This window comes from Rhinopithecus roxellana, chromosome 19 (assembly GCF_007565055.1).
Source record: "Rhinopithecus roxellana isolate Shanxi Qingling chromosome 19, ASM756505v1, whole genome shotgun sequence".
Lineage (NCBI taxonomy): Eukaryota > Metazoa > Chordata > Mammalia > Primates > Cercopithecidae > Rhinopithecus > Rhinopithecus roxellana.
The window spans coordinates 21,145,025-21,158,466 of NC_044567.1; the positions used below are offsets into that span (position 1 = coordinate 21,145,025).

General features: G+C 41.7%; 1 protein-coding gene across 2 annotated transcripts in view; it reads right to left on the minus strand.

The window, feature by feature from the left end:
• The window catches only part of TADA2A (transcriptional adaptor 2A), a 73,530-nt gene that overhangs the window by 33,656 nt on the left and 26,432 nt on the right, over positions 1–13,442 (minus strand). The window contains exons 5-8 of one of the 2 annotated variants that reach the window (XM_010376867.1): positions 9,906–9,997; positions 8,162–8,319; positions 6,170–6,258; positions 3,437–3,509 (exon numbers count right to left, since the gene is read on the minus strand). In XM_010376867.1, the coding sequence (XP_010375169.1) occupies positions 3,437–3,509; positions 6,170–6,258; positions 8,162–8,319; positions 9,906–9,997 (412 nt within the window). The remainder of the gene's footprint in view (positions 1–3,436; positions 3,510–6,169; positions 6,259–8,161; positions 8,320–9,905; positions 9,998–13,442) is intronic. The other variant, XM_030924033.1, reaches the window with a different exon arrangement.

The window sequence follows — 13,442 nt, forward strand, 5'->3', positions numbered from 1 at the left end:
GACTTTCCATGGGCTCCTAGTGCACTTCACTGAGTGTTCTGGGAGTGACAGCTCAGGGACAGTATGCTCCTGGACATGGTCATGCTGCCACAGGAGCTACTATAAGAACTCAGAGCTGTAAACAAAATACCTCTCTGTGGCATGAACAAGTCATTCCTTTGATCTGCAGTGCTGACAAGCTTCTTTAAAATGTTATCATCTTTTTTATTTTTTAGAGGTGGGGGTCTCACTTTGTTGTCTAGGCTGATCTTGAACTCCTGGGCTCAAGAAATCCTCCCGCTTTGGCCTCCCAAAGTGTTAGGATTACAGGTGTGAGCCACCATACCCAAATCTAACGTGTTATCATCTTTTTAAAAGCATTCATTTAGGGCCGGACGCGGTGGCTCACCCCTGTAATTCCAGCCCTTCGGGAGGCAGAGATGGGCAGATCAGTTGAGGCCAAGAGTTTGAGACCAGCCTTGCAAACATGGCAAAACCCCATCTCTACTAAAAATATAAAAATTAGCCAGGCATGGTGGCACTAATTCCAGCTTCGCCAGAGGCTGAGGCACGAGAATCATTTGAGCCTGGGAGGCAGAAGTTGCAGTGAGCCGAGATCACGCTACTGCGCTCCAGCCTGGGTGACAGAGTAAGACTCTGTCACACACACACAAAAAAGCACTCATATAAACGTCTTCTAGTTTACTATGGGGCAGAGGAAAAGAATTATTATTTATGTTGTATTAAAGCTACTAGGTATAAAGATTAAAAAGTTTCAGTTATAGCTCAAATGAAAATCAATAATTTACAGGGCTATAGAAACTTCAGGGAGAATACACTAAAGTATGTTATGGGTTTGAAAAGCTAACTGAACTATAAATTGCTGACAATCGCTTGTTTCTTTTTATCTCCACTTAATTACAAAAAGGACCTCAAGTGAACTAGAAGGAACTGCAAGCCCTGCTCCCACGAAGAATGAAGAATGAAATTAAATACCGACCATTACTACAGTTTTCTTAGTAATGTTGGGAAGTATGAATGAAGACCTTAGATTAGGCTCTAGAGAAGTGATTCAGCAAGTCGAGCCATTATTAACATTATAGATGTTGACTTTAAAATTCTGTAAGAAATAAATACATAAGTAAAAATAAAAAGCAGGAAGGAGGAGGAAAAACAATAATAATATTTATAAAATTTGTTTTAAGGGATTTTTAGAGACAGGGTCTCACTGTGTTGCCCAGGCTGGTATTGAACTCCCGGCCTCAAGTGATCATCCAGCCTCAGCCTCCCAAAGTGCTAGGATTATAGGTGTGAGCCACCATGCCCAGCCAAAAATTTGGTATTTTTGAGCAGAATCTAAAAGAATTATATTTATGAAGCTGCCCCTTTTGCACAGAGTAGTCTGGCGTTCTGTAAGAAAGGTACAAGCCAGAAAACAATACCATTTTAATTAAAGCTGGTGTGTATGAGGAGAAATACTGAATGGCAGTCTGCATACTACCTTCACAGAGAACACCACAAGAGGTGAGAAAAGACAACATGAGTCACTGGGATTGATGAGACTCACATGGAAGACTGAACAAATACAATGGATTTAGTTAATGCTAAAGTAGTCTGCTTTCAAGCTTTCCTCTTTTAGTTCAATCTGCGTCAGTTTGACTTTCCTTAAAGTTGTGTGGGAGAAAAGGAGGAATAAAATTTTGCCAAAAAAAAAAAAAAAAAAAAACCCACTGCTCAAGAAATGTGTAGAGAAAAATTTCTTAAGGTAAAATTTTTATGAGGACTATTTCTTTCTTTTTTTTTTTTTGAGACACAGTCTCGCTCTGTCTCCCGGGCTGGAGTGCAGTGGCCGGATCTCAGCTCACTGCAAGCTCCGCCTCCCGGGTTTATGCCATTCTCCTGCCTCAGCCTCCCGAGTAGCTGGGACTACAGGCGCCCGCCACCTCGCCCAGCTAGTTTTTTGTATTTTTTAGTAGAGACGGGGTTTCACCGGGTTAGCCAGGATGGTCTCGATCTCCTGACCTCGTGATCTGCCCGTCTCGGCCTCCCAAAGTGCTGGGATTACATTTTGTATTTTTTTTTTAGTAGAGACGGGGTTTCACCGTGTTAGCCAGGATGGTCTCGATCTCCTGACCTCGTGATCCGCCCGTCTCAGCCTCCCAAAGTGCTGGGATTACACGCGTGAGCCACCGTGCCCGGCCAAGGACTATTTCTTTATTTTAGATCTGGTATAACAAATATCCAGGCAGCTCTTCTATGGAGAGAAAAGAATCAAGTTCCCCTTTTAGGGACCGTGTACCAGTTCACGTAAGGTGAAAACTTGATTTATAATTTAACAAGTATTTTACTTGTCTTTCCTGCCTGGGATGTAAATTTAACAGAAATAATGAAGATGCTGTTTGGGAAATACAGATTCCAATAGATAATTACTGATCTCTGAACTAAAATTTAAAAAAAAAAAGGATTGAGTATCATTATGTAGTATTAGTATATATTAGTATGTAGTTCACTGAAAATGGAAAGAAGGAAAAAAGGGACTCAAAGTCTAACTATCTACTCTTAACAGCCCTTTGGCATTCACCACTTAAGTTTTAGGAAAAGAGTTAACATAAACCCTTAGAGGGCTAATCAAAGATTAAAATTCAGCAGTGTTGGGGCAGGCGTCATGGCTCATGCCTGTAATCCCAGCACTTTGGGAAGCTGAGGCGGGCAGATCACTTGAGGTCAGGAGTTGCAGACCAGCCTGGCCAACATGGCGAAACAAACCCCATCTCTAATAAAAAAAACAAAAATTAGCTGGGCATGGTGGCAGACACCTGTAATCCCAGCTATTTGGGAGGCTGAGGCAGGAGAATCACTTGAACCTGGGAGGCGGAGGTTGCAGTGAGCCGAGATTGCGCCACCGCACTCCAGCCTGGGCAACAGAGTAAGACTGTCTCAAAAACAAACACAAAAAAGGAATTCAGCAGTGTTGAAAATTCAACAGTCCAGAGAAACAAGAAATTCCCCATTTGGGCCTAAAAACTCTTGAGAAATTTCCATTATTTTTCCTTGCTAGGGGAAATTTCGGGTAACAAAATATAGTGAACATTTAGTGTTAGCAGTTGCTACTGAAGTCCCAAGAATTCAAATTGATTCCCTTCCTTCTAAGAATGCAAGTGAGGGCCATTTAACCGATTACCTTAGTGTAGACTTATCTCAGATAAAAGTAAAAATCACACAGTCCAACAGATATTTCCAACTACTATCATATAATCAATATTTTTACCCTCATTACAAATCTTATTCACTGTGGTCAAAATCCAACAACAGAGTAAGGTTAGCAACTTAACCAGTAGATTTTTGAATTCCACAAGGACAGGGGACATGTTCTATTCATCTTTCAAATTCCCAGCACCCAAGACAGTGTCATCACACAGTTGGCGCTTGATAAACATTTGACAAAATAAACTGTTACCATGTAAAATGTCCGAGTCATCTTCAACAAAATCAATGTCTCTCAAGTCCCATTCTGCATAATTGTCAAATTCCTGTTTGGGGGAACAAAAAAATCCCCACCCCAAACCCATTGGCTTTGATTAATGTCTTTACAGCAGCCATGCTTTAGAGGTAAACAGAAAAAACACAAGCAAACAGTTGTTAAAAAAGTCTATACACAGCAAAAGTCCACAACACTGGCACAGGTAATAGGAAGTCATGGGAGAAATCTAAGAGGCTTACAAGCAGTAGTGACAACAAAAAATTGGAATAGTTATGAGTTTAGGAATGAAGCTAAACATACTGCTCTAAAAACTAAAATTAGTCTGAGCTGGGCACAGTGGCATGCATCTGTAATCCCAGCTACTTAGGAGATTTAGGTGGAAACATCACTTGAGACCAGGAGTTTCAAGACTGCCTGGGAAACAGAGCAAGATCCTCTCTCTTAAATAAATAAAGTCAATTCATTTTTTTTTTTTGGAAACAGGGTCTCACTCTGTCACTCAGGCTGGAGTCAGTGGTGTGATCTTGGCTCACTGCAGCCTCGAACTCGCAGGCTCAAGATATCCTCTTGTCTCAGCCTCTCAAGCAGTTGGGTCTACAGCCACATGCCACCACATTCAAGGTAATTTCTGGTTTTGGGTTTTTTTTTTTTTTTTTTGGTAGAAAAACAGGGTTTTGCCATGTTGCCCAGGTTAGTCTCAAACTCCTGAGCTCAAGCAATCTGCCTGACTCAGCCTCCCAAAGTGCTGGGATTTACAGGTGTAAGCTACCGCAGTTGGCCAAACTATATTTCAAGTTGTAAATCAGATGATAAATCAAGAGACTTGTGGTTACATTTACATGTCTTTTTTTTTTTTTTTTTTTTGAGACGGAGTCTCGCTCTGTCTCCCAGGCTGGAGTGCAGTGGCGCAATTTCGGCTCACTGCAAGCTCCGCCTCCCGGGTTCACACCATTCTCCTGCCTCAGCCTCCAGAGTAGCTGGGACTACAGGCGCCCGCCACCTCGCCCGCCTAGTTTTTTGTATTTTTTAGTAGACACGGGGTTTCACCGTGTTAGCCAGGATGGTCTCGATCTCCTGACCTCGTGATCCACCCGTCTCGGCCTCCCAAAGTGCTGGGATTACAGGCTTGAGCCACCGCGCCCGGCCCATTTACATGTCTTTTAATTCCATAGCTGAGCAAAGAACATACAGTTTTTATACACATTCATCATTCTTTATATAATTGTGGATATTGTACAGGAATCAGTAAACTATTATTCAGCCTACTGTCTGTTTTTATACATAAAGTTTTACTGGAACACGGGTGTATTCATTTCTTCTTATATTATCCAGTGCTGCTTTAGCACAATAATGACAAAGTATAGTTACAACAGAAACTTTATAGCATACAAAACCTAAAACATTTACTATCTGGCCTTTAATAGAATAAGTTTGCCAATCCCCGATACAGTACAATCTTGAAAGCCCCTAGATGTACAGTAAGAACCAGACTACAGGCCAGGTACGGTGGCTCACGCCTGTAATCCCAGCACTTTGGGAGGCTGAGGCTGGCAGATTGCCTGAGATCAGGAGTTTTGAGACCAGCCTGGCCAACATGGTGAAACCCTATCTCTACCAAATATACAAAAATTAGCCAGGCGTGGTGGCAGGCACCTGTAGTCTCAGCTACTTGGGAGGCCAAGACAGGAGAATCGCTTGAACCCAGGAGGTAGAGGTTGCAATGGGCCGAGACCATGCCACTGCACTCCAGCCTGGACAACAAAAGCAAAAACTGTCTCAAAAAAAAAAAAAAGAACCAGACTACAGGAATTTCATACCTAAGGAAGTAGAAGCCAGCAGACGCAACTTAAGAAATGGGTTTTCTGGGGCTTTTCTTTGGAGATAGGGTCTCACTCTGTTGCCCAGAGTGCAGTTTAGTGGAATGATCACCACTTACTGCAGCCTTAACCTCCCAGGCTTAAGTGATCCTCCTGTATCAGCCTCCCAAGTAGTTAGGACTACAGGCATGTACCACCACACCCAGCTAATTTTTTATTTTTTTTAGAGACAGAGTCTCACTATGTTGCCCAGGCTAGTCTTGAACACCTGGACTCAAGTGATCATCCATTCTCAGTTCTCAAAGTGCTGGGATTATTGTAAGCCACTGTGCTCGGCCAGAAATAGGCTGTTTGTTTAAAGAATTTTTCCTGTTCCATATGTGAAAATGTTTACAAGTGAGAAAAGGCACTCAAATGTAAGAAAATGTGGCTGCCTAAAGGTCCTACAAATTATAGTGCTTTGAAAAATCTCCTTTTAGGCCGGGCGCGGTGGCTCAAGCCTGTAATCCCAGCACTTTGGAGAGGCCGAGACGGGCAGATCACGAGGTCAGGAGATCGAGACCATCCTGGCTAACATGGTGAAACCCCGTCTCTACTAAAAAATACAAAAAACTAGCCAGGTGAGGTGGCGGGCGCCTGTAGTCCCAGCTACTCGGGAGGCTGAGGCAGGAGAATGGCATAAACCTGGGAGGCGGAGCTTGCAGTGAGCTGAGATCCGGCCACTGCACTCCAGCCTGGGCGACAGAGCGAGACTCCGTCTCAAAAAAAAAAAAAAAAGAAAAAAAAAGAAAAATCTCCTTTTAGTGTTATGGAATCTATGGGTGAGATAGAAGGCTCATGAGAAATACAAACAAATTTTTCCTACTTTGTGCTAAAAACACAGTTATCCTACCTCAATGAAATCTGCTCGAGCTGGCATGTACCCGGCCATGTCCCGAGAAAGCAAGGAGTCAAAGGTAGGTCGGGGAGGGTCATCTGTAGCTGGAAGAATTTAGAAGTTTTCTGAGTTAACTAATACAATATTGGCATGAAAAAATGACATAATAATAGTCCAAGAATAAAAAAATTTTAAATGGTTTTTATAGAAGGAAATGTGAAAAAGATAAAGTATTATGAAAACACATTTTTTTAAAAGAAAAACCAAGACTCAGGCAATCCTTTAAGTAAATATAGGGAAATTTCTTCTGATTTCTGCTTTTCTAAAATGAAAGGAAACCATGGCTTTTTTCTTTTAATATTACAGAACCTAAATATTTACCATTGGCTTTGGGTCCCTTAACCCTTAGGACGAACCTCAATTTACAAAACTCATCCAACTGAGAGGCAAAAAAAAAAAAAAAACAACACACCAAAGGCAGGAAAAAAACAAACACCGGAATTGGAAGTTAGCTGGAATTAAGTCCTAGCTCTAACACACAGTAGTCCCATGACCCTGCACAAACTAACCTTTCTGCATCGGCCTCCTCCAATGTAAACCAAAAGCACTTGCTCTGCCTATCTCACTGGGTTGCTGTTTGGAAACAAACGGTGTAATGAATTTGAGAACCAAGTGTTAACATCAAAGTGCTATCCAAATAGGAGGTATCAACCAGGCACGGTGGCTCACACCTGTAATCCCAGCACTTTGGGAGGCCGAGGTGGGCAGATCATCTAAGGTCAGGAGTTCGAGATCAGCCTGGCCAATATAGCGAAACCTCGTCTCTACTAAAAATACAAAAAATCAGCCAGGTGTGGTGGCATGCACCTGTGGTACCAGTTGCTTGGGAGGCTGAGGCAGGAGAATCGCTTGAACCCTGGAGGTGGAGGCTGCAGTGAGTGGAGGTTGTGCCACTGCACTCCAGCCTGGGAGACAGAGCAAGACTCTGTCTCAAAAAAAAAAAAAAGGAGATATTACCAGCCTCTAAGTTAGTCAGCTACAAAACTGTTTCTAGAGAGTACGAGAAAAGAGAAAAGGGAAGGGAAAACATTCATATCCTATTACTTGAGCCCTGGGAGTCATTCAGGAAAGATGGTCATTTGTAATTCATCATGTTTTTGGTTATATTTTATTAAGAGACCCACTGGTCCCACAGGTATGAGATTAAAAAGTTCGCCATCACTGACACAACCAAGTGAACAAAAATAACAAACCACTTATCGGACTTGACATTGGGACAATTCATAATAATGAGTCAAATACTGTATTCTCTAAGCAACTCATATGTATAATCATAAGCTCTCCAAAGGGATTGAAAAAAAACTTGTACTCATAACAGCATAGAAAAGATTTTCCCTTTTTGATATCTTATTTTACAAAGGAAAGAACTGAAGTTAACTGGTATGTTCAAAGGACTGGAGGTAGGTGGAACTACACATTGGCTTCAAGCACCTTGATGTCCCATATAGAACTCTGACCCTTAGAGTATGTTCCTTCTTTGCCACATTATAATCCTGACTCTTTTTTTTTTTTTAACGAGATGACGTCTCACTCTGTCACCCAGGTTGGGGTGCAGTGATGTGATCCTGGCTCACTGTAACCTCCGCCTACCTGGTTCAAGTGATTCTCCTACCTCAGCCTCCCCATTAGCTGGGATTATAGGCGTCTGCCACCACATACGGCTAATCTTTACACTTTTAGTTGGGACAGGGTTTCCCCATGTTGGCCAGGCTGGTCTTGAACTCCTGGCCTCAAGTGATCTACCCACCTCAGCCTCCGAAAGTGCTGGGATTACAGGCATGAGCCACCACGCTGGGTCGATCCTCACACTTAATAGCTGCCATATAACTCCTCCTATCTTCCGTGATATCATTAGCTGTCCAATTCATCAAATCACTGTTTATCTGCTACTGAAACAGGGCCCAAGGATGAGCTAAGTGTCTTTTACCAAGATAGGGAAGCACTTACAGTGAAATGGAATGGCTGTGTCAGCAGTTTTTGCTTCCTCTGCTTGTTTCAGGTTAAGCAGGGTAGATGCAAACAGAGGGTTATTGATGAAATGCTTCATATAGTGCTTCTCACACTCCTCCTTGGTCTTGGTGCACATCTGATTGGCTACATCCTGCCTAGAGAATTGTGGGAAAAAGACAGAAGAAAGTGGTACTTTCATTTCCACATAATAGTAAAAGCATCATTTGCTCTTTTGATATTTTAAGTCACTAAGCTATTTAATTTAAATAAATTTAAGTCACTAAGCTATTTAAGCTATTTAATTAGCTGAGTATGGTGGTGCACAACTGCTGTTCCAACTACTTGGGAGTCTGAGGAGGGAAGATCCCTTGAGCCCAAGAGTTCAGGGTTACAGTGACTGTGATCACACCACTGCATTTCAGCCTGGGTGATAAAGTGAGACTGTCTTAATAAAAAAGAATCCCTGACTTGAGCCAAGGTAATGGAGAGGTAGAGGTGGAAGTCCTCTCCTCAAGGTCTCTTTTCCACAGCACTTCACTTGTCCTCCCCTAAGACATCACTGTGCTGTTTTGTGTACTTCAATCACTTGTACAGATATTTTGAGTCCCCTGCTAAACTATAAGCTTCCTGAAGGCAGGATGCATCTCATAATTCTTAGCTCTAGCCCACTCACTGCCAAACTTAGTACCTTACCCACAGTAGATAGAGAAGCTATGTCTTTTTTATGTTCTTTGTTAAGAGGGAAGGAGGACAGACAGAGAGGATTAGCCTATTTTAGAGAGAATGGTAAGCAAAAAATGAAAAGCTAGGCCAAAGATGACTACAAAGCTCCTCACAAGTGATTACTTTTCTACCTCCTTTGGTATTCCTCATTGTACACAGTATTTTATGATGCTTAATAAATACTGAATGAATGAATACAAGCAAAATATGAACTAAATTCAGGTCTCCTTCTTCAGGTCCCTGGACATAAGGGAAGCAGCAGAATTTATTCTGATGAACACCAAGAAAGGTTATATACACTAGCAAGTCAGGACAGGGAGGACCTAATTAAGAGTCCTTCACTAATAAGCTATGTAATCACAAGAAATCATTTCAACCCCCCAGGCTTCAGATAATTTGTGAACAAAATATATTCAATAATGTCTCTGCTATCTAGTTCATAAAATAAAATCATCCATATGAAAGTGTTCCCAAAAGATAAAAACAAAAGTGGTAGTATTAAGAGGTGCTGCCCACTAAGGCAACAGCAATGAGTGCTATTCAATTCAGCCGGTCTTGGACTAAGGCAGGTGTTTGAAAGCTAAAAACAGAGAATGCTATCAGGAAGTCTGTGAAACTTGAATCTTAGGTATGACCATCTAGCTAAAGTCTGATTCACTTAAATGACTAGGGCATCTATAACCAACAAAAATTCATAAAATCAGAAGGGAGTAATAACTAACGAAACTAAACTTCCCTACTATTCAGAAAGGAATAATCAATCTTCCCATTGTTGATACATATCCAAAGTGGCCTTTTAAAGCTGCTCAGTCATGGACCGCTAAACATCCCATATCCTTGTGACACATTTCGGCACTGGAAAAATAACATACAGAGGGGACTAACTTGTCTCTAAATCATGGGTTGATAGGAAAGCAACACACACTTTCTCTTCCTGAGGCTCCTTCCTTTACTCTTCAACAACAGCTTCTTCTCTGAGCCCACTAGGGCAGGATAACTCTTAACACCAAGCACTTACCAATTTCCAAAGCCACAGTCCATTACAGCTTCTAAAAGGGCCATTTCTTCTTGAGCAGTCCAGCTGGGATCCAGGACAGGAAAATCTGAGGTCTAAGGAGAAAAAAGTTTTGCTTAAGAACAGAGATACAAATGGAATCTAGGTGCCAGGCCCAGTGGCTCACATCTATAATCCCAGCACTTTGGAAGGCTGAGGCGGGCGGATCACTTGAGGTCAGGAGTTCAACACCAGCCTCGCCAACATGGTGAAACCCCGTTTCTACTAAAAATACAAAAATTAGCTGGGCATGGTGGCATGCACCTGTAGTCCCAGTTACTCAGGAGGCTGAGGCAGAAGAATCACTTGAACCGGGGAAGCGGACGTTGCAGTGAGCTGAGATCGTGCCATTGCGCTTCAGTCTGGGTGTTGCAACAAGACTCCGTATCAAAAATAAAAAAGAAATGGAATCTAGGAACTTCAACTGTGATAGTAGTTTATAGTTGAATGATGAGAGATCCCTAGGGTACATTCTTATTAGTTGTCCACCTCTCCCACCCGTTTCCACCATTAGCTAGAAGGGCCTCCATATCACCTATGAATGCCAAGCAATTCATGCAGATATACGTATATTTTTAAACTTAACACAGAGGTACAGATAAATATTTTAGTATGCTCCCATTTAGCTAAGAGGAAAAGACAAATATGTATGTATTTTTTTAAATGGAAGAATAAAACACACTTTTTAAAAAAAAGGTTACTATGGGGAGGAAGAAAGAGAACAGGGTAGAGAAAAGAGGGAGAGAAGCTAGACTTCTCTGAATATTCCTTGCCTGTAGATTTGACTTTGAAACATAAATAGTATAATATTAAACGTTAGATTGGCCTTAGTGGCTCACGCCATCCCAACACTTTGGGAGGCCGAGGCAGGTGGATCTCTTGAGGTCAGGAGTTCAAGACAAGGCTGGCCAACATGGTGAAACCCCGTCTCTACTAAAAATACAAAAAATTAGCCGGGTGTGGTGGCAGGCGCCTGTAGTCCCAGCTGCTTGGGAGGCTGAGGCAGGAGAATGGCGTGAACCTGGGAGGCAGAGCTTGTAGTGAGCCGAGATGGTGCCACTGCACTCCAGCCTGGGGGACAGAGAGAGACTCCATCTCAAAAACAACCAACCAACCAACCAACCAACCAAAAAAAACTCTCACAGTCTCGTATTTAAATTGAAAGTTTTATTATGAACTCACGTGTTGTATCTTAAAAGAAAAATAATTTCCTAACATTGTTCACCGAAAAAGTTTAGAAAAAATGACCAACCCAGTAGCAATGAGTAGCTGGGATTACAGGCATGCGCCCCCACACCCAGCTAATTTCGTATTTTTAGTAGAGATGGGGTTTCTCCATCTTGGTCAGGCTGATCTTGAACTCCCAACCTCAGGTGATCCACCCGCCTGGGCCTCCCAAAGTGCTGGGATTACAGGTGTGAGCCACTGCGCCTGGCAGTAAAGAAGCTTTTAAAGACTATAAAGGTCATGTAAAAAAATTCAGAAGTCAACTTCCAGAGACTCCTGTTAGCTACAAATGGAATATTTTGAGCATCAATAAGGATAATAACCACAAAGAACTGAAATATCAAATATTTTAAATATGTGGAGGATGCTAGGGAACCAATGCATATTCTCAAAACTAGTAAATAAAGGGAAGTAATCATCATTTCTCTTTCCTGTACAAATGTTACTCAGAGGGACCATGTAATAATAAGAAATTTCTAACTCATAAATTAAAATCAGTGACAGAATTAAAAGATTAATGTTTTGCAGTCCTTGGTGAATTAGCAGATCCAGACAATGGTCCTAAATGAATCTGAAGTAGTCATTAAATGTAACTACTAGTGTATAGGAAACACAGAAGATAGAGGAACACATTAGTCAACAAAATCCAGACTAACATCTGTAAGACAAACAATCCGGTTTTTAAAAATCAAACAAATAAGAAATGAGAACGAGGAGCTTCCAGGCTGCTGAACACATGGAGGTGGAGGGCGGTGTACCCAGAGAGAACAGGAAAGCTCCGTGCCCCTTCCCACATACACCCTGCCTCATGCATCTCTTATGGCTGGCCGCTCATTTTTCAACATCACCAGTGTTAAATTATGTATCGTCTGATATGATAAAATGAGAAGGCAATTCACCTCTCTGTGATCTTCCACCTAAACACCTATAATCCAAATCTAATCATGATAAAATATCAAACCTATGAAGACAAAATTGAGAGACACTGTACAAAATACACTTTGGTGTATCAAGGTCATGAACAAGGAAAATCTAAGAAACTGTCACAGATTGGAGAAAACATTATGACTAAATGCAATGTGGGATCCCCAATTGGATCCGGCAACAGAAAAGGACATTTGTGGAAAATCTGGAGAAATCTGAATAAAATCTATAGTTACTAGTATTGTAGTAATGTTCATTTCTTTTTCCTTTTTTTTTTTTTGAGACCAAGTCTCGCTCCATAGCCCAGGCTGAAGTGCAGTGGCATGATCTCGGCTTACTGCAACCTCCACCTCCCGGGTTCAAGCGATTCTCCTGCCTCAGCCTCCAGAGCATCTGGGATTACAGGCATGTGCCACCATACCTGGCTAATTTTTTGTATTTTTAGTAGAGACAGGGTTTTACCATGTTGGCCAGGCTGGTCTTGAACTCCTGACCTCAAGTAATCCGCCCACCTTGGCCTCCCAAAATGCTGGGATTACAGGTGTGAGGCACCAAGCTCAGCCCTTTTTTTAATTTGAGACAAGATCTTGCTGTGTTGACCAGGCGAGAGTGCACTGGTGTGACCATGGCTCACTGTAGCCTCAAACTCCTGAACTCAAGCAATCCTCCTGCCTCCACCATCCAAGTAGCTAAGAATACAAGCATGTGCAACCACACCCACCTAATTTTTAAATTTTTCTGTAGCAATGGGGTCTTTCCAGATTGCCCAGGCTGGTCTCAAACTCCTGGACTCAAACAATTCTCCTACCACAACCTCTCAAAGTGCTGGAATTACAGGAAAGAGCCACCACACCCAGCCAATGTTCATTTCTCAATTTTGACAAATGTACTGTAACGTAAGATGTTAACATTTGGGGAAGCAGGATGAAGGATATATGGGAACTCTCTGTACTACATTTGCAACTTCAGTAAATTCAAAACTGGCTGGGCACAGTGGCCAGCCAGTAATCCTAGCACTTTGGGAGACCAAGGTGGGAGGATCTCTTGAGTCCAGGAGTTTGAGACCACCCTGGACAACATGGCAAAACTCCATCTCTATTTCTCTATATATTTAAGAAGATAAAATTTAAAACATAATTATTCTAAAACAAAAAAAAAAAAAAAAAAAAAAAAAAAGAAATGAGAGAAAGGGAAGGAAATCCCATACAGAATAGGAAATACATAAGAGGCAACCAGTTGGAAAATTGAAATGTGTGAATCTTATTTGTATCTGAATTAAACAAACTGCAAAAAGTAAAAAAAAAAAAAAAAAAAAGAAAAAAAAATTGTAATACCACACTACACTGACTA